General features: G+C 40.9%; 1 protein-coding gene across 3 annotated transcripts in view; it reads left to right on the top strand.

The window, feature by feature from the left end:
- The first annotated feature begins 646 nt into the window (after positions 1-646).
- The window catches only part of klf8 (Kruppel like factor 8), an 81,474-nt gene continuing 54,246 nt past the window's right edge, over positions 647-27,874 (top strand). For 2 of the 3 annotated variants that reach the window (XM_085364716.1, XM_085364717.1), the window contains exon 1: positions 7,502-7,682. In XM_085364716.1, the coding sequence (XP_085220842.1) occupies positions 7,647-7,682 (36 nt within the window). In that variant the 5' untranslated portion in view covers positions 7,502-7,646. Of the gene's footprint in view, positions 1,041-7,501; positions 7,683-27,874 lie in introns of those variants that run through there. The other variant, XM_085364718.1, reaches the window with a different exon arrangement.

Genomic DNA, 27,874 nt, shown 5'->3' on the forward strand with positions numbered 1-27,874 from the left:
TTTGCGCTCAATATGCAAATTCTCATCAGTCTTGACATGCAGACTACATTTTTTCCTTTGTGCAAAATCCCTATTGAAGAAAAAGAAAAGAAAAACATAATAACGCCCTCGCACTTGCCACACCCCTCTCTAATACCGAGGGTGTGGTTATGACTACATCTTTCACCCGAACTGGCTGTGCCTCTCCTCCTTCCATCTTGGCTGTGCACGGTGTCACATTTATCAAACCGAATGCTGCAAAGCCTCGATACATTTCCTAACGCCCCCACCCTCCCCGCCCAGCTTAAGTGTCCTCAATTAGCTTGCTGGGTGACGTCAGTAAGGTGACATGGGTGTTTCTCTTCATCATCATCCGTGGGCAATAAGCTGCTGCAGCACAGCATTGGTGCATGGGAGAGGAGGTAATGTGGAGAGCAGTGCTGGTAGATGCAATTAAAGCCCCCCACACCTCCACGCCTCTCTCTTTGCATTTGTGCGCTGGTGCTTCTGCAGCAGCTCCTCTTGCACTGCCCGCCCGCCCGCCCGCTGCCGGTGTCGGGTCGCCGGCAGAGCGGCCCCGCTCCTCTGCAGGGCTGCGCAGCTCCTGACTGACAGAGAGATGAGGGGTGGGGACGCAGGGTGGGGTCACAAGCAGGGAGAGGCGGAGGAGGAAAAGGCAGAGAGAGAGAGCCCAGCCCTTGAATACACGGCAACAACACGCCGACAGAGAGAGAGAGGGAGAGACACAGAGAGACTGGCTGTTTTTTTTTTTTTGTTTTTTGGGGGGGTAAAAGCACAGGGAGCCTTCGACGCCGCGGATATGAACTGAAAAGAAACACTGGAAGAGGCAGGGATCGTGTTCCTATATCCCGAAATATTTGACTGTAAAGGTGGAAAACTAGCACCCCCAAAAAAGCCCTCCTCTCTCTCCCTGACAGTTCTGATTCAGATAGAGCTACACCCAAAGCCCCGACCGACCCCCACCTGCTCCTGCTGCTCCACCCCTCCGCCGCTGCACCGCTCCGGCAACCGAGATGCACACGGAGACCCGTAACAAGAAAGTAAGTGCACGTTATTGGCTTTGCCCTGGTCAGTGGAGGAATTAAAGAAAAAGAAGAAGAAACATCTACCTGTGTGGGTGATCTGCCTGTACACAAGCAGAGTTGACATTGTCAACCCAACATGAGCCAAAAATATGACTGTCAGTGAGCGAATATAGCCTGTGCTTCTATAACAGTCACAAGTGTGTCCTTGCAGGCAGTTTATTTTGCAAATTAGTGGAAGAGTTTTGTAACAGCGACCTCATTGCATTGCAATAACATCATTCCGAGAGTCCTCTAATTCTAATGCAGAAAAAGGAAAACAAAATCCTCCTTGTGTGTGTGTTTGTGTGTGTCCTGTGTATCTGGCTTTCCCTCTGTGCGCCAGGTTAGTTCAGGTTCAATTTTGAATGCTCTGCGATCTCTGAAAGGCAGGAAGGAAACGGAAGGCAGCAAATGCAGCTTGCAGGACACCATCTTAGCTTTTAAAGGGCCAGCAGCCTCTTTTCAAACACAACTCTGGGAAAGCAGCCAGGTGCACTGCCTCCAGCTTAACTCTGCACCGGGCTCCTGCTGCCGAGATGTTACCCTCTGCGCTTCAGCGGCGTTCGTTTTGAGTGTCAGTCAGGATGGCGGTGCTGGTCGAAACTAAATGAAACTTGGCGTGTGGAGTATATCATCACTGCAGCTTCAGATCTGTTTGTTTGTTTGTTTGTTTGATGGCTGGCTGGCTGGCTGGGTAGATAGGTGATGAAGCCCCAGCCACAGTTTGGTGCAGCACTTTCAGGTTTCCTGATAAAGCAGTGAACTTTGATCTGTGGATCTGCATGACCGACCAATGGTGACATGCAGCGTACAGTGCAGCAGATGCCAGATCACACACTGGCATCAGTTCATCAATTCAATTTCAGCTTATGTGTAGTGAAACGCCTATGACATCACATCCCGTGTTAGCGTGGAGAGGGTGGGGGGTGGCAGGTGGAGGACTGTGTGAAATACAGCTGTTGTTTTTCAGTGCTGGACGATGTTGAATTTGCAATGACGGAAACCAGAAGAAGTCATCCAGGAGATGATTGGTTCATTGATTAAATGACAGTTATTATGAAGGCTCGCAACCATCTGGAACAGATTATTTACTATGTAATAGGAAGTTGTGAAGTAGACACTTTTTAGCTTATGTGCACACACAAAGGCATGAAGCCAGTTGTGTTGCCCCCCTTTTTTTGGCTTAGGCATGCACCTAAAGTGGACTGTATTTCACTTCGTTTCATAAAACACTGCAATCTAAAAAACAAACAAAACAAAAAACAAAAAACTAAATCCACTTTTGGGGTGAAGTCTGCAGGGTTAATATTCAATTTCTGTGCTTAAGCTTAACTACAGGGTGAAAGCAAAAGTGAAGAGAAGGGATACATATTTTAGCCTGAAAATCCTCCTTTACTTGGAAGTATTTGGCTATTCTCCAGACGTTGCCACCCATCAGATCTGCTTTAAATTGACTGTGAGATGCTACCTTTACATTGTGGTGTTTGCACAGTTAATCCATTCACTTTGCATATTTCTGCAGTTTTTGTAATAGGAGCTGGGTGTTGGACCTGTAAACTGAGTGCGGGGCGCACTCAGTTTACAGGTCCAACACCCAGCAGTGAATAGTGTTCTCCTTTGTGTTTAATGGTAGCTGACAAACAGCTTCTTAGTGCATTTCCGATCATTTGTAGTATAATGTTAGGTCAGGTTAACTGGGGATTCTTGTGATGATTGCCCATAGGTGTGAATGGTTGTCTGTCTCTATGTGTTGAATTGAATAAATGGATGGAGGGAATATTTGAATATGTCAAAGTCCCCTATGGAAAATTGAAAAACAGAAGAAGTGCCAAATGGGATGTGAACCCCAGTCTTGGTGCTGATAGAACTCCATCCTCCAACCTCCTGATTCAGACTTTGATTTGTTGACAGTGGCAATATTGGCCGTCAAGAGATGTCAGTCTTAGACACCTACAAAGTTTCCACCAAAGCACATGCAAACGTTTCGTTATGTGATGGGTGAGAGCATAGTGGATTGTTTGATGTAGAATCCAATTTCTTCTGCTTATCCAAATCGAGGAGCGGTGCTGCCATGGGGCTAGAGGCAGGGTAAGGGCTGGGCAGGTCACACACAGAGAGGCAGACAACCATTCACACTCCATTCATCAAACATACACTTTGATTTGGATTGTGGGAGGAAGCCGGAGTAGCCGGACAGAACCCAAACAGGCATAGAGAGAACATACGGAGGTTCTGCAGCGTAAGAGACCCTGTACACATGTATGAGTTAGTTTAAAGCTATCTTTTTTTCTACAGTCCTTTAACAGCTATAGGAAATGGCCAATCTTACTTATGCACCTAGTGCTTCTCTGTGAGGCCCGCGATGCATCTAGCATTCATGATAATAGAGCAGGTACTGTATGTACTATGCAAATACCCTCCCCTACACAAAAACTCTGCATCTCTCATATGCATACAATGCATGCATTTCCTCTTATTCTTAGAATGATCAGCAGACTCTAAAATGAGAATAACTGCTGTTTATGCCAAATGAAGGGTGAGTAAGGCAGCTAGGGGGAAGTGTAGTTATACAAACATTTCTCTGAGCGGTGGAGCTGATGTGGAAGTTGAAATGATCTCAGTGTTTCTAGCCGGTTGACTATACCCTTAAATGGGAAGGATGTTTGAGGCCTCTATCTAACTTTACAGGCTTGTTCTTGCCTGTTTTTAAAGTTCAGCATTTCTTTAGTGAACAGCAAGAACATTTGATTTTATAGCATCACCTCTTCCCGTCTTTTGCGTGATGGAGCTTCACTATAAATTCCTGCACGACCAGCTTTGTTTAAATAAAAAAAACAACAAAAATTGTATGAACGGTCAAAAGTGCTTTTGTCTCCAGGGGAAACAGCTTGACTGATTTGCTTTTACCTGAAAGTGGAGACCAATAGATCTGTCTGAAGCCTTGTGACTGAAAAAGACCAGTTTTTAAAAACAAAACTCAGACTCTGTGTAATCTCTGCATTTTTAACAGTTATTAGATCCTTTCAGCCTGCAAGAAACCGAGCGAGGTGTTGTCACGGCCGCTCCCTTGCCTGATTATAATTAGCCTCGAGTGAATCCATTAAACAGAGAATGACTTTTATGACTTGTGCCACGTTTCGATGACTCTTTTAAAAGCACATGTACAACAGCTTGGCTCTCACGCACTTTTTCTGCCAAATCCAGTAAATCTGCAGGACTTTTGCAGCCAGTGTGGAACTGGAACGGCAATGCTTTTAAAGGGTTTGTACTTTAATTACCGTTTTTCATTAGCATCTACCTGTATTTACAGATGCCACATGCTACAATGTTTAAAACCAAACATCAGAGCAGTAGAAGTCTCTCTGTTAGGGTACCCCACCTACCAAAAAAGGTATAGTTCTTCCTTTTTCTTCTTTTTTTTGTAAGTTGCAAGCAGCAGTGCAACTGGCAGGTGATCTTTTGAGGTCAAAGTCAGTTTGCTGAGAAGTTCACATACCTTCATGTACCCTGTTGCTGTGGTTTTCTCTGCACTGTACTTATGCGGTTGGAACTGTAGTGGAGAGGTCTTGTAGACCCGAGTCGATGCCTCGCCTCACCAAGCCTCGCCTTTTAGTCTCTTTGCAGTTTCAAGTTTTTCACAGTTGGTGCAAACTGTCACATTTTTTTTCTGCTTGCTCCAAACAAACCCAGAAAATAAAATTCATGCCTTCCTCTGTGGCGGTGAAATCTCAAAGATGTACCTCTCTTTGGAACTGTAGCTAAAGGAGTTTAATGCAGTTGATTGTGAAATTAATCACAAAGCAGACATTTGTTTACACTGTTAAAAGTTATCATTTCAGCTTATGTGGTGCTTCGTCACTGACTTGCACATTAGGAGTTAAAATGAAACTGGCTGATTATGGTGAAAGGATAAAATGTGACTCAGAAAATAAAATATGGCCTGAAGTATTGTTGTTCCAGTTTGATTTCTTTGGTGCGAATTGCCCAGTTTTGGAGATATCAGCTGTAGAGGTGATGCACAGATTCTTTCTCCAGAAGTCATGACCTGGTTATGCAAAGACATGAAAAAAATATCAGCAGACTTTATTGTGAGCGCTTTCATGTGGGAACTGTTTTATTTTCATCGAATTACCACCAGCAAGTGTGTCATCGCACAGAAAGTAGTGTGCATGTGTCCCCAATGAGGAACTTGTGCTTGTGACAGTGTGACAGGATGTAAACATTAGTGGCATCCCCCCAGCCCCATCATGAGCTGTAAACTTACCTAGTGCTGCACTTTCTTTTGAACTTTCCCTTTTAGGAGGACTGTAATAGATGAGTATTTTGTTGTTGTTGTTGTTGTTGTTGTTGTGTTGTCTCATCGGTTTTCTCAAGTTCTTTCATTTTCAAAGCCCCCCTTCGCCTTGCTTTCTGTTTTTACTTTTACCTCTGACCCAGTTAGCTGTGTTTGAAGCGTGGGAGAGGAAATCAATTTCCTCCCATCATGGTTAAAGTGATAGCATTGCTCAGAGTCTTCATCAGAGGCATAGCTGGGCATGCTCAATTGTTTATACTATGTGTGTGTGCGTGTGTGCACATATGTGTCTGTTGGATCAGCTGGACTGTATGTGAGAGCAGGTTCAGCTGTACATTCCTGGGCAGGGCATCAGCAGCAAAGGGCCCTTGAATACAAAGTCTGCCTGTGTGTGTGTGTGTGTGTGTGTGTGTGTGTGTGTGTGTGTGTGTGCGCGCGCGCGCAACAGAGAGCAGATGCCACACTGTAGGCAATCATTAACAATGCTGAACAAAGTTTCAGCAAACTTCTCAGAACAGGGATGTTGTGTCACCCCCTCTGTGCCTGCACACGGACGATACTGTGCAAAAAGTTTGGCCGTCGAAATGAAGTCGAATCATTTTATTTTTCCTTAACATCCATATGTAAACAGGAAATGGGGCCTTTTGGGAATCACACTGAATATTTCTAAATAATTAATGTTATTTTCAGGGAGTAAACAATTCTGATATTGATATTTTGGCTGGTATTACACGCAGTACGATAGCCACACAATGAGAAAGTAAATAATTGGGTCATTGTTTATTAACTTTCCAGCTGTGTAATTCACAAACTGGTGAGCAGCTTTAGTGTCCCTGCCAGGAAAGTCGTTAACGCCGGCAGCTTTACTGGCTCCCGAGGGCCCATGAACAGCCTAACGTTGGACTCAATTAATGTAGCAGTATGAACCCCCATATAGTGGTAATCATGAGGCACAGACTGATATGAGATGTGATGATCTAGGCACATATCTGCATACACAGAGAGCAACGAGATCAAGAGAGACCAGTTGACGGATGCCGAACACATAATTCTTAAGAGCTTGAAAATGAAGGTAACGGGACTTTTCTAAATTGAGAGATAAAAGGTCTTCACAAACTTAAAGAAGTCCTGTCGTCTTTTTTTTATTTACAAGCTCCTACGTCTACCCTGACCTGGATGACTGAGAACCTACTGGTTTAATCTTTCTCTTTCAAACTTCTTTGCAGTTTTTCAAACTGTTAAACGGCAACAGCAGTCCATGTAGTGGTTAACACATTTCCCTCAGTTTTATTTATTAAGCGCCAAATTGCCTCAAAATGGTTTACATTGTAAAGACTATGCAAGAACAGAGAGAAAACTCCAACAATTAAACAACCCTGGATGAGCAAGGACTTGGTGACAGTGGGAAGGAAAAACTCCCTTTTAACAGGATGAACTAGTCTTAGGCAGGGGCAGCCATCTGCTGTGAGAGGTTGAGGGTGAGGTGAGGGAGACGGGACATGATAGATCTCTGGGAATGTGAAGCCATTATGCTCGCCGTTTCACCTTGGCAAATGGTACTGTATGACAATAGTGACGTTACATCAATACACACCAGTGCAGCAGGTATACTGGTGTTCTAGGGGGATCACAAGCTTGTGAACTCTTAATGTGGGTCTTAATGCCTTAATGTGGTGACCTCTTGGAATAAGGCAACCAAAGGTACCGACCGTAGGCTAATAAGACACATTAGCTAATTTTGCAGTTGCAGCTTTATATGTTAGTAAGAAAATCAGATCTATAGGCTTAGCAGTGGGCCAGCTTAGACCAGTAATACTCTGACAGAAGCCCTGAACTTGCTGTGACATTCTTTTTTTACTCTTTTCTATCTTTTTTCATGGTTTGATGCTACTTTGCTGCATGTGGTGTAGACAGTGCTAGGAGGACACCAAACAATGTAGGCAGAGCTTTTAAACCATCTGAAGCATCTTTTAGTTTTTTTTTTTTGTCACATAACGGATACACTGATACAAGTCTAGCTGTGCTAAACCAGTATTAGCTGGGTCCATAGAAAACACCTCAAACCCATCAATTTTTGGTGTGACAGGTTTTTTTTTTTTTTTTTCAGAGTGTTAGGATCAAACAGTTCTGGGAACTGCCTGAGGGTAACTACCCACTGGGGTGGTCCTCTGAGAACTGCATACCTTTAAGGCCTTTTTTGTCTGCATTGGCACAAACAGTAGGAATGCTTCCGGAGGCGAACCACAGCTCATGGTGCTGCTAATGAGAAGTCTCCAAAAGCCCGCCTAATGAATCCCTTGTTTTTGCATTACCACCATATGCCTGTAAGTACCCAAGAACGCACCCAGAAACGGCACCAAATGAGATCTGCTTTGGTTGCAGGGTGTTTTTCTTTTACTTGTCCTCTTACAGCGTCGCCCTTTTCTTTATACGGTGCTTTGCTCTGTGTGGATGCCCCGGGTAGTTGAGAGGAAATGGCAGCATTAAATTAAAGAAAAGCTTCTAATATATCAAAATTGCATTTTAAATTTGTTTCATATTTACTCAAATTAGTCTGGACTTTACTGTTCATCCATTTTTCTTTGTATTGTTTCATCTTTTTGAGCTATTTGTGGACTTGTAGAAGCTAGTCTCTCCTCTTGGCAGTCATCCCACGATGCCTCCAGGCATTTATTTGGGCAGTTATTTTGAAGTATTATGTAAACTAACTTTGATTTCGGTCATCATTGGAAGATGAAAACTGCATATTTGGAATCACCATCAAATGTGATGCTTAAAAAAAGCACTTTGGTGTCTCTTCTCTGAAAAACTTTTCTGCTCCTGCAGAGTTGGACATCTGCATCTAGATTTAAACTTGGTGTTCATTGCATGCCAGGTCTGCTTATTATGCTGCTGACACAACAAATATCAAACCTGGATTTTTTTTTTCCCTTTCTAATATGGTGGTTGGCAGTGTTGCGCCAATCTAGACCAATCAGTGTCCACTTGTGCCACTCAGAGGTAGGTTCTCTCCAGCACAAGAGGATCCTTTGAGGCAAGAACTTAAAAAAGATGCCACAAATGGGGCTTTTAGGACTTTTGATGTAACCACTTTAAGCTTTGTGGACACATATAAGGGGGTACTTCCCTGGAACCAAAAGCACCTATGGATAACTTGCCTTAGTTCTTCTTTGGTTAAGGTTGTGTCTTGTTGTCTTTTGCTTCTTCATGAGATCTAGACCAACTTGTGCTGAAATCCAGCAGAATAAATTTGTACTGACAGAGCCCTGATGGTATAACCTGAAAATCTAAAGTCTTTGCCTAAAATATTTGTTGCTTAGCACTGAGTATGAGACACATTTCTACTGAGTTGTCAGGGTGACAAAGATGATTGGAGGGACCAGAATCAGCCGGTTGCTGCCAGCTTGTCACCTCACCCTTCAAATGCTCTCAAACAGCAGTTTGCCAAGATTTCTGGTCACGCTGACTTTTCAGGTTATCTGTGTTTCAGAAATGAGGATTGAAATGCTGCTGTTTTGTATCTAAATTGTGTCGATGAAAGTTGATATGTTTTTTTAGTTAGTTTGTTTTGTTTTACTTTTTTGAAATTATCAGCCGTGCTTGTGGTTTTGCAGGTTTTGGCTCATTGTGTATGTGGTAGTTTGCTCCATCAGTACGGAAAAACGAATAACCTGCGTGTAGTTTTTGCCCCTTGATTAGTGTTGTTGTTGAACAGGAATGCATTAAACACAGGCTTATTGTTTTTTGGATACTTGAGACTTCTAAACAAAAACTTTATAAATGCAAGACGTTGCATCATTCTTTGCAACACAGTCATCTTCTTTAGCAGGATTCACAAAAGTTTGCATTTGCTGTTCAACCAAATGATAAAAACCATTACGCCTCGATAAAAACACGGCTTTTGCAAATTAAGAGTGCCAATTGCTCTGGGTGGCGATTCCCTTTAACCTCCTAAGACCCGAACTCTTCCACAGCATACATTTTTAATTTCTCTTTGATATTTGGGCATATTGGGGCCCGATGAATGTAAAAACAAAGAATTACCAGATTTTTTTTTACCTTATTTTTGTTTTTAAGAAAAATAAGAGCCACATATGAGGATATTCGTTTAAAATTTTGATAGAACAGTAGCAGTATAATGTCCTCGTAAGTGGATATCAGGCCCATGTAGAGCAAAATTGAGTATTTTGGTCTAAATAACCCAAAATGTGATGTCCACATATGTGGACGCCAGGTCCTAGGAGGTTAAATTGGACCACATTTAAGAATATGTAGAGGAATTTCTCTAGAATAATCTTAACTTAAAGACCTCAAAATACCGCATCACCCCAATAGAGCACTTCGCTCTCACACTTCTTACTTGTGGTTCCTAGAATATTTGAAAGTAGAATGGGAGGCAGAGTCTTCAGCTTTCAGACCAGTCTTCTGTGGAACCAGTTCCCAGTTTGGATTGGGGAGGCAGACATCCTGTTTTTGTCTTCTGGTTCTGCTGAATGCTTATTCCTGTTAAAAGGGAGTTTTTCCTTCCCATTGTCGCCAAGTGTTTGCTCATTGGGGTTCTCTCATTGTTGGGTTTTTTTTCTCTGTTTTTGCATGATCGTTACAATATAAAGTGCCTTGAGGTGAGTGTTGTGATTTGGCGCTATAGAAATAGAATTTAATTTAATTGAGCTTTAGTCTCTGCTGAGCTTCTTCTGCACCTCTTTTCAAGCTTTTTATGTATTTTACTTTTTCTCAATGAGCCAGTTCCCTGATTGCAATGATTAGTTCTAAATGGATTGCAACTGAAGGTTTTCTTTTGATTAGCAGCAGCATGAAGTTTGACAATGTTTCACGGATTTCAAAACATCAACGTGTCTGCAAAACGGGCTTGGTTTGTTTCTTTATCAAAGAGAAAAATTGTTCGCGTTATTGTCAGTACTTTTGTTCATTCCACCCGCTCATATACGTCATAATCCACCTCGCTTCACATGAATTGGCATGCCATGTCATGGAAAAGTTTTTGCAGGTTTTTTCCAAAGGTGTGTGACTTGGGTGACTTTGCAGAATTGTGGGTTAAAAACAAAATGTCAGCGGTTAGAAATACTTGAGCAGTGATGTGTACACTGCAGTGATTCAATCAGCCATTATCGGGCCATAGAGTCATTTTTGCTCCATCAAACCATCAGTTTTAATGTTTGGAGAGCTATTGGAAGAGGAGTTGTTGCTTGAGTCTCTGCCACCTGTGGTTTGCAATGAGGTGTTCATTGCACCATTGTTTCCATTAACAGAAAACGTTTTTTTGGCAGCAGTAAATGTGACACAGGTGTACTTTTTAAGGCAGTCTTGAAAAACCCTAGCTGAAGTCGAGGTGGTTGAGATAATAGTTTAAGGCAAAGTCGGTTCACTAAAAATACACCTGACCAGAGGAACTTGGCATGCGTTGGGTGTCATAAATCAATTCTTTGTAATGATGTAGAAGTATCCAGGGGTGCATTTGAAATTTAAAGGCACCTGTGACCTGGAGATTAGGAGTCTCATGCTTCACTGGCTGAGCTAAGGGCGCTCTAATAAGCATCCTGTAAGTGTTTTCCAGGTGGCGGCTAGGTATCTGAGCTCACCGGATCACTGCGCTTTTCCATTTTCCATTTTATGCAAAGCTCTCAGAGTAATTTACAGCGTGCTGCTGTACAATAAGCTTCAGTTCCTCAATCTCCTACACTGAAAGCAACCGACAGAGACAAGCATAAAGGATGGGTGACACTCTGCTGGCAGGAAGTTTCTTCTCTTCACCTTTGTGAACCGATGTCAACGTTTCCTTTTCTTTTCTTTTTTCAGAAATCTGTCTAAACTGCTGTCATGTAAGATTTTACAATAAATAAAGAACAGAATACATTTATTTGGAAGTCATTTAAAATTTAGAAGTTTTTTCAAACTTTTTGGCTTTTAGCATCTGCTGATGCAAAGTACTGATATTTTATCAGCGTTACATTATGACAGCGGTCCCCAGCCCCCGGGCCACGGACTGGTACCAGCCCGTGTGTCGTTTGGTACCAGGCCGCGAGAGTTGAGGCTCGGGTGTGAAATGTATGGTTTTCATTGTTTTTATCATTAACTTCCCTGGGTCTTTTCCCGTGTTGTAGTTGTGTATCTTATTTTGAAAGAAATATTTACACGTTACAATAGCGACCAGAGAGCATTAAGGGGCAGAGAGGAGGATGTTACTCTTAGTGTTGTTGGCGCATTTCAGGAGGACGCTGCTGATTAAGTTACACAATTACACAGTGAATCTGCGTTTATTATTATATTTACAAAATATCACAGTTTTTGTCTTGGTCGTATCATTTTATTTTGTTGTATTTATCTGTGACACCTTAAAGGCCGGTCCGTGAAAATATTGTCTGACATTAAACTGGTCCGTGGTGCAAAAAAGGTTGGGGACCGCTGCATTAGGATATGCAGCATTCCTCACTCTGAGGAAAAGACTGGCAGTCCTTCTTTTAAACATTGTCTTAAGCTTGTGACATATAAATACCTCCAAAAATGTAAATATGCTTAAGTGGTAATAATTAGTAAAATAATAAATGACTGTGGGACCATGATTAATAAAATTTTAAACATGTACTTGGGCTGCACAGTGGATTCAAATCAACCAGCTCTCCGGTGACCATTCTGGGCACTTCTTCTCACGATCCAAGGACATGATTGTTAGGTTAACTGGGAATTCTACATTGGTCATAGGTGCAAATGGTTGTGATGACAACCATTTCGTGGGCCGATAATAATCAGAATGAACAAAAAAGTACAAGTGTTAAACTCATCTTAGGTGCAATTCAGCCTTGCCATCGACTGAAAACCTTTGCTCCATAATGAAATGAAAAATAGAACAAAGGAGCCCTTGACTTGTTTAGAAGCAGAAAGAAGGGGAAAGATTTTGTGTTCAGACCTACAGCAATTCCACAAACCCTTACAAAGTGCTCTTAAAAGAGGTGATGCAACACAGTGGTCAACATACCCGCGTCCTTACAGTAAAATGTCATATTGTCAGCCTTTGATATGTTGTTTTAGTGCTGTTTTCAATTAAATATAGAGTTTAAATCATTTGTTGACACAGTATCCCAACTTGTTCTGAAATAAAGGTTCGTATGTGTGCTTACGAGTGACATAATTAACCAACTCTAACTCTCTAAGCTAAGTTAAAGCTGGTTAGCTGCCTAGCTGGCTGTTCATGTGGGAGAGAAAGGAGAGATAAATGAGAATGAGGTATGAAGACATGATGTGAGGAATGGAGTGGGTGCATTAGAGCCATCAAAAGGGTCACTGCTGGCAGGTGGTAGTGTGGTCCGGTCATTCAGCCACTGAATCATTGAGAATTAATAGGAAGCCACTAGTCAAGAGAGTAGAAGTGAGGCAAATGTCAGACCTGTGCTTCTCTTCGGTGTGAGGTAAGAAGATGTATATTTTCCACATTTTTTCAGCCATTTATTACGCTCAGTGAAATAAAAATCTAAAAGAATATATAAATACCGGCCATAAATGTCTGAACAGAACACATTTCGGCTAAATACTGTACCCTTATGGTAGTATGTGCTCAGATAGATGGAGAATTGGAGGAAAAGAGTAGAGGTTGGGACACAGTTTCTGAGAAAAGAAGACAAGATGTTGTGTGGCAGAACATGAAACAATGAATAGACTCCCACGTATGATCAGTTAGGCTAGGGACAGGTATGTAATGTAATTATTTAATTAGGCTGGTTTTATTCCCACGTTTACATATGTTGCAACCTTCAATTTGAGCTTTCTGTTGGAGCAGACTGGGTCCACAGTTTTATGCTCAGGCCCTTCACTCTACTGAAAGAAAAACCTTTCAGTAAAAACCATTTTTTACCCTTTTATTCTATGACTCTGTTAGCGTAGCGTTGCATGAGTTACAGTTCAAAATCATCCTGACCTTTCGTGCATATGCTGTTTTAGAATTCCAGCTTTCTTCTGATTGGTTGCCTGTCATAAACGGAAGGTTTTGAACATGAGGTGGGTGGAGCTTCTGAGCATAAGATGACCATATTGTGAATAGCTGCTGGCTTTTTACAGATCCAGAAGTAGCCTTTGGTTCATGGGAATTACTTGAGCAATGACCTCATCATATGAAATTTTGGTCATGTTTGATACGAGTATCCTCTGTGGCACTATATAATAGGAAAGAAAGCTTAGGGTCCCTTCAGTGTTACATCAAAAATGGTGTTTTACAGATAACTTATGTGAATACTTTGAGGAAGACCCTTTTCTTTTTCGGGACAACCTTCCCTTCTGCGTGTTCTTGTGGTTGAGTGGGAGGAAGTCCCACTTCCCAAGGTTTGGGAAAACCCTTCCCAGAAGAGTGGATGGTGTTTTTGGCGCATATGCGTGCCCATGGCTGCATTTGTTCCTGTGGTCCTGACACTCATTCGTCCACACTGGGTTTTCATTATTGACATGCATTCCAGCAGCATCTAGAGGTGGATTTTCCTGCCCTGGATTCAGCTGAGTGGTGCAGTGGGAAGTCAAGTTGTTAGTGGTCTCTCTTTTTTTTTCTCTCTCTCTCTGTTTGCTGGGTGGCCTTGTTCAGGCTGCCCTGCTCCAGGGCTTTAGGGCTATTTTTAGAGACACAGTGCTGTTTGTATGGCGAAGGCAGTGAAGAGCAGAGAAAGCTGATTCTCCTGTCATGTTACCAAAATTCAAGCCTGATATGAAGCAGCGTTCATACTGGGTAGAGCCATCCTACTTACTTTATGACCTTGAAATGATTCAACCCTGCGCTAAATGCTTCGCTATCACACGTAGCTCATCGTATGATTACATTCTCAGATGTAGGCTGGAATCCGTCAGCAGAGTCGGGTATATGAATGGAAGCCTCCAGCGGACGTGCGTGCCTCTTCTTAAAGTCGAGATGAGTACTCAAATCTGGAGTGTTACTCTGGTTCATTGTTTGTCAGATCTGTAACAATCGGCTATGACTAAACTGGGATCCAGTTCAAGTCGTGATGGACTATTTGAGCTTGTTACAAGATGCACAGACTGCTGCAGTACATGAATAAGAGGCAGACTGTGGCTCTGTCTATTACAGGCCTCCTCCTCCTCCATATTTTCACTACTACAGTCTACACATTTACACCATCTGGAGGTGACACTGAAATGAATAGAATTTCTGGCAGCTCTCTTGCTCTCACTCACTGACTAACAAGTGTAATGGATGAGAATGAAATTCAGTGTTTTAGCCATTAGGGTCTCAATTGCATTTCGCTCTGGATTTGAACAACGGCAGCCTATTTCTTAATCTCACTGTAGTCATCAGGATTATCCATATCAATTTTAATCATTAGTCATTTCTTCCATTCAATATTCGTGGATTAAATTATTAGATAAATGCCAGAAATGCTTCTGAAAAAAAAATCACTATTTAATTTGTTGGGATTCAAAATGAAGTCTTGAAATGTGAATTCTGCCAGACTGATGGTGCAAATTAAGAAAACAAAAAAGCGCAAAGGAGAGGCCGAGAAGAACTCGTGTTTTTTCCTCTAATAAACTAATTAAGTGATAATTTCAGACACCAGATTTATTCTAAGACTTGGAAAAACACATACCCCCTTTTCCCACCAGTGTTGGGAAAAAATAATGTCAGTGGATATTTGAGGGGATTCTGTCAGAAATTTACCAATGATGGGAGGATACAGCCTACTGATTCTGTTCACCATGATGCTCTTTAGTCTTCTGCTGGTAGCGCTACATAATAATTAGACCTCATAAGCAGGAACTAGTGTCGATGATGTTGTTTGACATTACTCTGTCACCTAAACTTATAGAAAAATGTCAAATAATTAATGATTAACGATTTTGATATTGTTTGTGTTCATGGAAATCTATTGTATCTCTAACATGTATGCCCTAAAAGTAAAGATGTGTTACCTTCTCAGAGCTTAATCACTGCATTTGAACCCAAACCATGTGTAGTTTAACCTAATCAGGTAACATGATGTGACAAATCTGTGACATGTAGGACTTGAACTTCTGCCTCTGGTTGTGCAAAATCATTTGCTCCACAGACAACCCCAAAATGTGTCCCAAAAGTTGATTCTGTTCATCTGGACGTAGCGTTTTCAGTGGGAGAAAGCTTTCGTCACTCATCCATGTGACTTCTTCGGTCTCAGCTGACTGCAGGTTTCCCCAGCCTTATAAATAGTACATTGCACAATGACTAAACTAGCACCACTGAATGAACAATGGGCTGGGAGGTCAGTTCCTTGATCATTAATATGCAAATTCTCACGTTTCTCCCACTGAAAATGGGAATCAACCTTTTGGGATTTACTTACCTGGATGAGTGAGCATGCATCGAGACACCCCAAAATGTGTCACTTTTTCCAACTTTCAGAAGCGGAAAATACAAATTTTGAATTCATGGCCACAAATCACTACGTATGAGATGGGAGAGATGAACAGTTGTGTTCAGGGACGTGAAACTAATGTTGGAAAAGAAATGTTTAGCAGCATGTAAAAAAACAAAACAAAAAAAAAACAAGAAACCCCTGTAAATTTTGTTTTCCATGAAAGATAAAACCTCCCCCCAAAAAAAACCAACTTCCTGTGGAGTTTATCACCAAATTAATCAAAATAAATGGCCGGCCAGGCTGGGCAAAAATATTATTACAAACATAATTGGCAGCTGTTTGTGGATAACGCACACCTGGTCTTCTGTTTGGTTTCATCTTTACCTGGAGTGTCTGTCGCAAACATCGGAGTAAAAGTGGGCAGTAGATGGAAATATTGTAAAGTGTCTGTAAATAAGCTGTGGGTACCGTTAGTGGTAAAAAAAAGTACTTGCAAGCTTATTTACACAGACACAGACGCACTCGAACGAGCTGGGTTCCTTGGAACAGCTTGGCCGGCCCAGTAGCCATCTGTGTTGACTATACATTGAAATGACAGTTTAACTCAGTCTGCCTAAATGTGCTAATCTGTCATGCTTGTACATCTTATGATTCTGGCAACGTCTTAGCTTTCCGCTTACCCTTCTGTTCACTCTAAACAAACTGCTAACCTGGGACACAGCATTTCCTGGAGTAGTCACTGGACGTAGCGAACAAAAGCAACTGTTTTTCAATTTTTGTGTTTTTAATGCAGAATTGAATGTTTGACTGCATGCAACAAAGAAAATAAAAACAATTGTAAAACACTTAAACAATTAATTTTCTTAAAGCTGCCAAACATAATGTGTGTAGATATACAAATGTATGTAAACTGTGAAAAGTAAAAGTAAAGTTTATACATGAGTGTTAGGATGTTTGAATTAAAAAAACAAAAACAAAAAACTGAAACTTAAACAGCTTCGTGGTAAGTATGTCTGTTTGATTAGAAGCTTTTATTTTGAAAAAAGCCACTAAAAACTACTGGGTTATATTGATTATAGGGTATTGTTCAGATGTTATGTACACATACACAGTGGGTACTTTTGATGTACCTGTCGCTAGAGCAGGGCGATATGGCCAAAAATATTTATCACGATATATATTTGAAAATTTGCGATAACGATATAACTGACGATATAATTGATGCGAGACAAAATACAACTCCACAACATTACTAGCGCAAAAAGACAACCTTCCATTTATTTTCACTTAAACAAGAAGCTGGTTTTTATGTACATTAAAGCTTTATAAAAATGTAACAGTGCAAATGCAAATTCCTTGCTGAAAGTTTAACCCAAAGGCATTTCCAGTAGAAATGGGCTGACATATCCTGAGCATAACCATGTATAATATCCACTGAAGTTAAAAAGAGGTGCTTTGCAACATTAAACTGCAGTGTGCAGTATGCATTTTTCGGACCATAAGGTGCACGGGATTATAAGGCACATTAAGCGAAACAAAGCAGTCAGATAAATCAAACTTTATTAAACTCATTCTTCTTGCTTCCTCCACTTCTGTACCATTGATTCATTAATGTTGAATTCTCTGGCAGCTGCTCTATTCCCATGTTGTTGCAGTATATTAATGACTAACCTCGTATTGTGGATGGATTATCTCAGTTGTTCTCCTGACTGAAGTTTGGTCCGTTTACAGCATCCTGCCATGCGATTGCATTTGTCTCTAACCATGAAGAACCTTCACGTTAACTTTTATAAGTGGAAAAGTGTTAGTGTTCGTCCTCCAGCTTCACTGTTTATGTTATGCTAACATAGCTGTGTCGCTAGCGATCACGTAGGACATCAACCAGCTAGCCCAACTTCAGTAACCCTACAAACGTCACTGCTGTTTAGTTTCCTGTCTTCATTTATGTTGGAAGTGATAGCAGAGCTGTACGTTTGAATTTTTTCAGAAATCTCTCAGTCAGAACATGCAATATCATGCTTAGGTAACTAGCGAAACTAGCGAGCTAACTTCTGCTAGCTTCCTGCTAACTTCTAACTCCGTTAAATGTAATACATTTTGTTTTCATGGATGCCTGGAAGTTAAACTTCATAGTTACACCTGGTAAAGCAGCAATGCTGATCGTTTTATTAAAGATGAAAGAATTTAGACAGTTTTCAACTCTCAGTGATGCTGCAGTGTTGTTTGACCTGAAGTCAAATATACGGAGTTTAGGACCCAGATTACTCCCAGATTTAAGAGCATCTTAGTCCGACAAATACGAGAATAACAACGGCCGCTTGCATGTTCTGCAAAAAAATGTGCTTTGTTGTGTATCTGACGGACAAACACCAAACCAGTTCCACATCACGGAAGTTGCACCATTTTTACAAACCAATTCTGGTTCCTCAACAATCGGCCATGTGCGTATGAAAACAAAGGCACTGCGCATGCGCGTTTTACTCCCATTCTATCGCGATATTTCATTTTCCTATCGTTGCCTAACATTATACCGGTATTACCGTGAACGGTATAATATGGCCCAGCCCTACCTGTCGCCCATTCAGGTTTGCAGAGAGTTTTGAAATAAAAATCCAATTTAATGCAATAAATTGATTCTGTGCAAGTACTGAAGTAATTAATGGTTTGAATTTGAAATTGTGATGTTAATATAACACAAGTTGAAAAAAGTCTATTTAAAAGTGTTTATTGTTATAATGCTTAATTACTTGCAATGAAAAGGCTTGAAAATGTAAAGTTTCTTTATCAAGCATTTTTCATAGCAAGGCAGTCATAAAGTGCTGTACACAAAGGCTAAAATAAACAGAACGGTACACAGTAAGATTAATTATTTTATCTCAAACTACCTGTTAATCAATTTAAAAAAATTAACTCTTTACATGGTTAGTTGTCTCCGACAAGTAAGGCTTAAATTAATTAAAAGTATTCTAGATTTCAGTCTTTAATAGCCTTGTGCTGTGCAAGAAGAATATTTTAGCGCACACGCATGCACGGATCTGAAGGGATGGGCTGGACTGTTGGCTCATACAGTATGTGTGATTCAGTTAGCTGTACGTCTAATAAAACTTAAAAGGCTTCACTTGGGATTTGGAAAGTCTTGTTGGTTTCTTTACTCGTGTTTTATGTTTTCCCTCCTCCTCCTCCTCTGTTGGTCGGGATTTCTCAGACTTGGGTCGTTGTTGCTTCATCCCAACATCAACACTTGAGTTAGAGATGAGATTAAGCTGGTTGGGAGACCTGCTGTTTTATTGATTGACTACATTTCTGTCTGTTACTCGCTCGCTTGTTCGGCTCGCTAAGACTACAGTGGAAGGTGAAGTTTGTGGTGTTGAAAATACTGATGAAATGAGACAAAATGTTGTTGTCATTAGTACTGATTTAAATATGTATTAGGACAAAGTTCTCCCTGGGAAAAAATTCTTCAGTGTAAAGAAATTCCAGTGATCATCATGCAGATAATTCAGCCACGTTAAGAGTAGATGTAGTAATGTCTGAAATTTCAGAAGTACTGAGGGGATTTCTGATTTTATAACATCAATGGATCCCTTGGTTTTTAGGGGTTTTTTTTTATGTCACAAGGTCAGTTACGCCATTCATTTCATTGTCATCTACAACTCTGTTTCCTTCTATCCCATTTTTGGGTAGAACAACAAATTGATAAGGTGAGATAAGGTCTCATAGATTTTAGCAAGTTCCTGCAAGGAGATATGCTGACATCAATCAGAATGGGAGTGAAGCAATGTACAAAACAGACACACATGTTTGCCTCTAAAAACAGCTGACTGCAACAATAAATAGCGGGGATGGAGAAGGGAGAAGGGAAAGAGTCCCTGAATTTTATTAGTTTCTGTCATGGCTGGTGATGCTTGTAAAACACTGGAACATGAAAGACTGTTGTGGGAATTAACACATTATGCACATGATGCATGTTGCATAGGTTATGTTGTAGGCCAGGGGTGGGAAACTCCAGGCCTCAAGGGCTTGTGTCTGCAGGTTTTAGATTTGACCATGATCCAATCACAGCTGATTTAAATGATTTACCTCTTCGACATGTCTTAAAGTTCTCCAGAGGCCTGGTAATGAACTAATCATTTGGTTCAGGTGTGCTGACCCAGGGTGATATCTAGAACCTGCAGGACACTGGCCCTCGAGGCCTGGAGTTCCCCACCCCTGCTGTAGGCTCCACAAAGATTCACAGCAGAAGTCTAAATCAGCCATAAAACCTCAATCACACTGAACACAACAGACCAGTTAGTGAACCCAGCAAGCTCCAGCCACCCGACCAATTGGCAAGTGGCTGCTGGGGGTTTCTGGCTGACATTAGGTAAAATTGGTCGTAAAGGGGGTGGTGTAGTAGAAACATCCTTGGTATTGTTATGGTCAATAGCGAATTGCTGTGAAATGTTCTGCGAAGACTCATCAGCTGACCACCGAGCAGTAATAAAACCACAAACTAGAAATTGAGACAGGCTGTTGCCTTCAAAGTAAAAGCTAGACTTTTTAAAGCATTATGTGCATGAGTAAGGTACAGCTTTTATTTTGAAGGCAGGTCTCAATTTCCAATTTGTGGTGGACTCACCACAGTTTCAATACTGCTTTCTGTGTTGTAAATGTTTTTACACAAGTTGAGATCTTCCATGCAAACTAGTGACCAAAGCAGTCATTGGTTGCTAGCCAGCAACCGCCAGCAACCTCCAGTAACACGCCAACTGGTTGGGGAATAATTATTTTCCTCAGTAACCTGCGGTTGTGAGGGGCTCGCTGACCAGTGTCTAGGCCACTGTGAGTGGGACTTAATGTAACTGTATTATGTGGTTTAATATCTGCCAGACTTCTATAGAATAACTGTATTTGTGTATAAAAGTGTTGGTAGCTGGCTCTTGAGGGTGTCCGGTAACTTAATGCCACTGCGGTCTGACAGGCCTGAGGAGTTCACCATTTGTTCGCCAGCAGGTTTTGTAGGCTGGTGGCTTGTGTCACTGTCTGGCTGCTTTGTGTAGAGCTGACGCCCAGAGTCCTGTGGAGTAAACAATAAAAGGCTCTAATAGTAGGGAAAGACTTTAGGTTTAACTGAAGGTCATAAAGCTTCTGGGAGTTTGTCATGTGAGCTGCTGCATCAGAAAGCTTGGCTTTGTTAGGAGTCTCGTGTCTCTTCTCTTTCTGTGATCTGTTTTTTCTGGAATTTCTTTTTCTGGTTTTGTCCTTTTCTTTTATTATTTTTATTCGTTTTTCCACTTGTCCTTCGTTTTTTGTCTTTCATTCACAGTCTGCATGAGATAAATATAGATTTCAGTCATTTAATTATTTCGAGTTCCTCTGCTATTCTAATGCCATATATGTGAGCTGTCAAGGTCTGTTTAAGCTATGAGACAAGAATTGTGTTTCTAGTGTAGTAATATCCATTTAAAGATGTTTCATGTGGACTACATTTGCAACATAACGGCAGCTTGAGACATTTTATTTCCACCATTTTTACATGTTTATTGAGGGCTTCTTTTTTCCAGAGTTATTGTCAGCCTTTGTTGGAAACACCAAGCGTGCCTATTGAAGTACAACAAAAAACTGGTGGACATGCTTATCGGCTTTAAAAATCATTCAGAGAATAACTGTGTTTTTTTTAGTGTGAATTCAGTTTTGTAGATTGAAAGCTGTGTAATGCAAAAAAGGCTGTGCCGAGTTCGCTATCAGCGTTTGCTAATTCCACAGAACTCTGACAGGTAATTGTGTGTATAAACACACACATCATGAGCCTGAAGATCATATCTGTTCATTCTCTGCAACTGGGATTGTGTATGGGCATGAATGTGTGCATGACTTTTAAAATGGAACTCATGGATAAGCATTGAATTTTGCATGGATTTTAACTAAATGTACAACCAGAAATGAACAGATTATAGAATATATCACAAATAATGATCCATAAGTAAATTAATCTGCTTTGTTTTTCTTATATTTTAAATACTTGTAGCCTCAACACTCAAGATGAAGCACGAATTGAACAGTTTACCTGATGTCCCTGTACATGACAAATAAATTGCCTGAAATTGCCTGGATTTTATGATGTAATGAAACTATAGTTTCAACCTGTTGTCACTACTGAGTCATAATTGACTCATCTTTGGTTTTGACTTGCAGGCGTCACAACACGCTGGGTATGCTGTCAAATTCAGTTTTAAATGTGCAGGGCGGTCAGATAGAGTTCCACTGAACTTCTTCAGTGTTTGGTCTAGGCGCCACGAGACTGCGGCAAAAACGCCATGCCGGTGTTGTCACTGCTACGGGGCACGCAATGTTTGCAACGAAAGAAATGGAGGAGCCATGACGATATCGTGGAATGAGATGAGTAAAGTTTGACTTATCTGTTTTGTTTCGCTTAATGCGCCTTATAATCCGGTGCGCCTTATGTATGAAAACAGACCCGTTCATCGACAGTCAGAAAAATATGGTAATTTCTTTAGTTGCTTCATTTCTTTTTTCCAATGAATGCTCCAAGCATCAATGTTCAAGCACATGCAAACATACTCTGGGCTTAGAAATGCCGAATTTTTGAACTACGCCCTTGAAACGTCTGAAATTAGAACGGATTACGTTAAAAATTGTAAGTCTTGAATTTAGAAAAGGGGGCTTAATGTTTACGTAAGAAGTCATAAGTCCATAGCCTCGAGTCTTTTTCTGGTTATTAAATACAAAACTCAGGCGAGAAGCTTTGGTACTGAATGTTCAAGGGAGAGGAAGTGTGTGTGCGTGAGCGTTCATTAGTGGAGCGTGGAGTATAGCCGAATACGTGCCTCTCGTGGGAACGTGTGACTGAATTATGTGAATGAGCGTGTGTGCTGTGGTGGGTGGGTGCTGAGGGGTGGGGCCTGAGGGCTGGGGCCTGAGGGCTCTGTGTGTGTGTGTTTTTGTGTGTGTGTGTGTGTTTGTGTGCAAGCACTTATGTGTGCACATTTTGCCAACGTGCATGCCTGTGCTGACACACTGTGTGTGTGTGTGTGTGATATTGGCTGTGTCACCTCAGATTAGGCCCTGATGCAGCGGCGGCGGTGGTGGTGGTGGAGAGTGACCCCCTACCAACCGTGGCACAGTCATTAACGTGGAGAAAGAATCCCGTCTCCATGGCAACCTCGGCCGCACTGCCAAGGAGGCCACAATGAAAAGAAAAGGGGGACATGGGGAGGGAAAAGCAGGGCCGAGGGGAAGGAGTGAAGGAGGAGAGAGAGAGAGAGGAGAGGCTGGTGGTTGAGGTGGGGAGGGTGTGTCTGAAATTATGTGTGGTTGGGGATAAAGGTTGTGGGAATGACAGAGAGACATAAAGACTAGTGATGTTGATGGAGAGAAAGTGAGATGATCAGATAATCATAGCAGTGGAGCTTCAACACACACACCTCACTCGGGAAAGAGATATTGATCTTTTATCTCGATGTGTTGGAAGCATTCGTGTTCACTTTAATACATAAGATTAAGCTGAAAGTGTTAATGGGGTTGAAGGGCATCTGATCATCATCACATTACCTGACCAAGAATATGTCCACATTTACACAGAAAAAACCCCTCGCTCGCTGATAGTGAATGTAAGGTCAGTGGGCAGCTTTTAAAGTGATTTTATGTATTGTGTTTCAAACTGGAGTCGTAGTTGGAGCACCAGCAGCTGGCTCTGCAAGACGATATGAAAATCCTGGATATTGTCTTCTGTAGTGTTACTGTAAACAAGATTCATGGGACAGATATGTTCGGGAGAAAATGCAGGTGGCATGTTTTTTTTTCTGTCACTCACTCACGGCAGAGTGCTTTTGGACTGAGAAAAGTAAATGCTGTATAAACCATTACTTGAAATAGCATTTCACACCCTCTTCTAGTGTGATATAAGGGAGATCCTTAAAAACAAATATTTTATATATATATATATATATATATATATATATATATATATATATATATATATATATATATATATAAAGTAACTATTTCTTCTGTTTTAGCATGTAATCTGTGAAACTGACCTCTTAAGCAGCGTGAGACTTACTGTTAATGACATTCAAGTGCTGCACTGTTGATTTTAATCAGTCAGTCAACTCTGAAAGCTTTGATGTGATGGTGTGAGTCCAATGATGGTCTTCACTTTGGTAAAATGAAGGTTCAGTCAGATGATTGGATTGATTGGCATTAAGAAGAAGCAGGTACTGTGCTGCTGGGGTACTCGCTTCATGTGGTGTTTTCCTTTGTCTTCATTGCACCTTTTCTCTTGTGGTATGACTAGAAGTTACAGAATAACAAAGTTGTTGAAATTCTTACACGTGATTACGCGTGCCCACATAGATGGCTAAGTTTGTACTGGTTTAAAATGGATCTTTGTGAGGTTACTCCTTTCACAAACTGGAGTGAGGACAATGAGTTACTGATACCTTATTTGATACAGATTTATGTTCTTGTTATCTAAATTGATTGTTTTGATTGACAATTGATTGGTTGTGTTAGACGTGTAAATATAAAATGAACCCACACTGGTTTAAGAAGCTGTATATGTTCTACATTGCTTGTGATTTTTAGAACAAATTTCTGTGCAGGAAGATGGTAGAATTTTATGAAGCATTGCATATTTTCCCCAAATCTGTTAGCACAGAATTTGGATCCATTCTTAGTTTGAATCCATGGTTGGTTGTTGATGGCTTGGAGCCAAGTAGACCTATGAAGACCGTATCCTGCGGTGCCCTGAAGTGAACCTTTCTAGGCTCTGGCTCAATCTGGACCAGGAATGCTCATCAAATGTTGCGGAAATGGAACGACTTTCAGTTTGCTACCATCTGTTTGGACTGCTTGACAGACGGGGAGATGTGCGTTCTGGTTGTTTTAACTAACTAAATCCTGGAAATGTGTTTGTGTGTGCGCCTGCACACAGTCGCTTGTGTTTGAGGTTTGTTCTGGCCTGTAAGCGCTTTGAATTCAGCATAAGCTTTAGAGAAGTGCTCAGACCACAGCTCTGAGGTTTGTGCATCTGTGTGTGTTTAACTGTGCAGAGTACACTAACTTTGTGTAGCGTGTGCATGTGTGTGCGGAGAAGAGGGCGTGTAGAGAAGTGGTGGCCGGCTTTGCGTCATTAGGGTGTGGTGTGATAACAGCTAGACAGCCTTCTCTTTCCCTCTGTCTTTCTTTCTACCAGCCAGATGGAGACACACCCAGTTCTTGTCTGTGCTATTCACAGACACACTGTGTGTTTTAGTGTTGACTGACCGATATCTCAGAAAGAGATGGACAATAATTTGCCACTGCTTGGTCTACGTTAAGCGAGGCCGATATCTTAACGCAAATTTTAGGCTTTAAGGTCTCAAATAACTAACGTGCAGTTGCAGACATTTGGCGGGATGCCAGGCAGCAGCATCTGTTGGTCGTAAAAGAGCCAATCAGTGGCAACATGAGTCAACTCACAGAGCTCCTAAAGAGGCCAAATAACGTGTGTCTAAATGGCAAAAACTAAAGCGTGTCAACATGAGAGCGCAAATTAAACGCATCAATAAACAGAAGCGGAGGTCACAAGCTGAGACAGAAACACAGTAATAAACATGCTGGAATATTTAACAAGCTATTCTTTTGTATTAACAAAAGCTCAAGTGACATTGCGTGTCATAAAAGGTGCAACTTAGAGTAAGCAGTGCACAAAGCTCTGAGTTTCTTAATGATGAACACAGGAATGTGCTAAAAGGCTGTGTTTTTCTTTTTTTTAAGGGAGCCATACAGAAATGATGACAGAGAAAAGCGAAAATTAAGAAAAATTGTTGTGTTCAATGAGAGTGAATCATCAAAATGTTCTTTGGTCTGCTTTTATTTTTGGCACTGGGGATGAAGGAAATGAAGTTATTATCTGCAACGCTTTTCACCTTAAAGAAAATAAATGTTCCCAACTGGAGTCACGACGGCTCACCACTCCCTGACGCTTCCGGAGTTTATGATTTATTGCTTCATTTCTTTTTCCTCTACAGCCTGCTATTTTAATTTTGAACTTTTCAGTTATTCGACAGCTGTCAGTTTTTTCTTTTTTGACTTTTTTGCACTTCGATCCGAGCTCCGTGGTTAGATAAGACATTGTCTAAGGCCACGTTCGTTCATGGCATTAGCATTTGTCTCGGGTGATCCGTTCACAACTTTGCAAAGACATTTTTTTAATACAATGACAGGCAGACAAACCTGATTTATATTGCAACCAAGGTGTGATGTTTAAAAACACGGCATCAAAATTATTTACAAATAAGATGGTAAATGTGAGATTTTTAAAAAATGATAAACAAATAAAAAAACCAACTAAAATCCACAGAATTCACATGTTTATGTAACACAAGTGCAGGCTGACGTATGCGATTCAGTCGTGTAGCTGTATTTGCATACAGTGTACAGTTACAGTAACGCCTCTTCTTGGGAAGTGCGTCTTGTGAACCAGCGGCGCGGGATTCCTCAGATCTCTCAGAGCCAAGTACAAACTGCCTGCAGCACTTTCTTTTTAAGACATCAAAGAAATGACATGACAGTTTTAGCCGAGAAACTTCAAACACAAAGAGTGGCTGAGGTGGTTACAGTAAACATTTATTTATTGATATAATGTCACAATGCAATATAATATTGATTAACTGAGTAGTTTTTCTTACCGTAACCTCCTAGGACCTGCCGTCCACATATGTGGACGTCACATTTTGGGTTATTTAGACCAAAATACTCAATTTTGCTCTACAAGGGCCTGATATCCACGTACGAGGACATTATACTGCTACTGTTCTATCAGAATTTTAAACAAATATCCTCATATGTGGCTCTTATTTTTCATAAAAACAAAAATAAGGTAAAAAAAAATAAATCTGGTAATTCTTTGTTTTTATATTCATCGGGCCCCAATCAGCCCAAATATCAAAGAGAAATGAAAAATGCATGCCGTGGAAGAGTTCGGGTCTTAGGAGGTTAAAAGTGCACGAATGTTAAAAATCTTTTATTAAATCCAGTATAGTTTGTTTGCTATTCAAACTTTTTCATTTTGCTGAAGCAAAAGTTTTGACTTGTTTTGTACTGGTGCCAAGGCCAGTGTGCTGATGCATCTTTATGTGTTTATGTTTGTTTGTTTGCATATTTCATTGATGCAAAAAACCACAATTAGATAGAATGACATAAAAACAGCTAAGAAAAATATTACATTTCCTGTTTTTGAACAAAAACGGGAAGATGTTTAAAGCTTTTATTTTGAAGGAGCCAATCAAAACTGATAATAGAGAAAAAGAAAAGTTTAACAAAGCAAAGTGAGTCCTCTGCTTTTATGAGTTGAGTTATTGGCTGTGAAGCTCTTCACCTGATGGGAAGTGTGTACCCAGCTAACATCATGACTCAACACTGATGAATGCAGATTTTTCTTTTGATTTATTCCTTTGTCATTTTGTTCTCCAGCTACATTAAACATTTGAACTTTTTTCTACAGCTTTCTTTTGTTTTTTTCTTGTGTCCTGAGAAAAATAGATAGTTATTTTACACATTGAAGCCATTAGACACGTTTTACTCGTCACCATTTACTTGGATCTTATTGTTGGAGAAATAGTCCTTAGCTGCTGCTTCGACCTTCCTCCCACTTTGATCCAAGTGATCAAGTTAGATAGGACAAATGTTTAGGTACGAACTCTTCTCTGTTCATAACTGGCATTAGCAGACATCCCAGTGACTGTTTGTAGCTAGGTCTTACTTCTTCTTTTTATAACCAGATAGACACTTGACTTGACATTACTTGCGTTTGCAAAGACTTGTGCACTTCACCGATTTTACAAATCCTACTAATCCTACTATCATCAAGCCAAATATCGAGCTATCAAACCCATTTAACTGTCCAACTTGGCCACACAGAACCGACCCCATGGAGACTCCAGTACTTGGTGGTTCAGTTTGTTCGCAGACACTGTGCTAAAAGTTGCATGCAATTCAGATCGCTTTTGAATGTAGTCTGTGAAATCTGGTGTCAGTAAGTAATGGGGCCATTCACACTTTGGAATATGAGGCATCTGGACTTCTTTACGTCTCACCTCTCATCCAAGTGTCTTGTTCGGTTCTGACATAAAAGGTTTAAATACCTGGGACTCTCCACCTCATAAAGTCTCTTGGCTGAGGCGTGAAAC

The sequence above is a fragment of the Diplotaxodon limnothrissa genome, linkage group LG10, assembly GCF_057381915.1.
Source record: "Diplotaxodon limnothrissa isolate DT_005_m linkage group LG10, D_limnothrissa_male_GT1.1, whole genome shotgun sequence".
Taxonomy (NCBI): Eukaryota; Metazoa; Chordata; class Actinopteri; order Cichliformes; family Cichlidae; genus Diplotaxodon; species Diplotaxodon limnothrissa.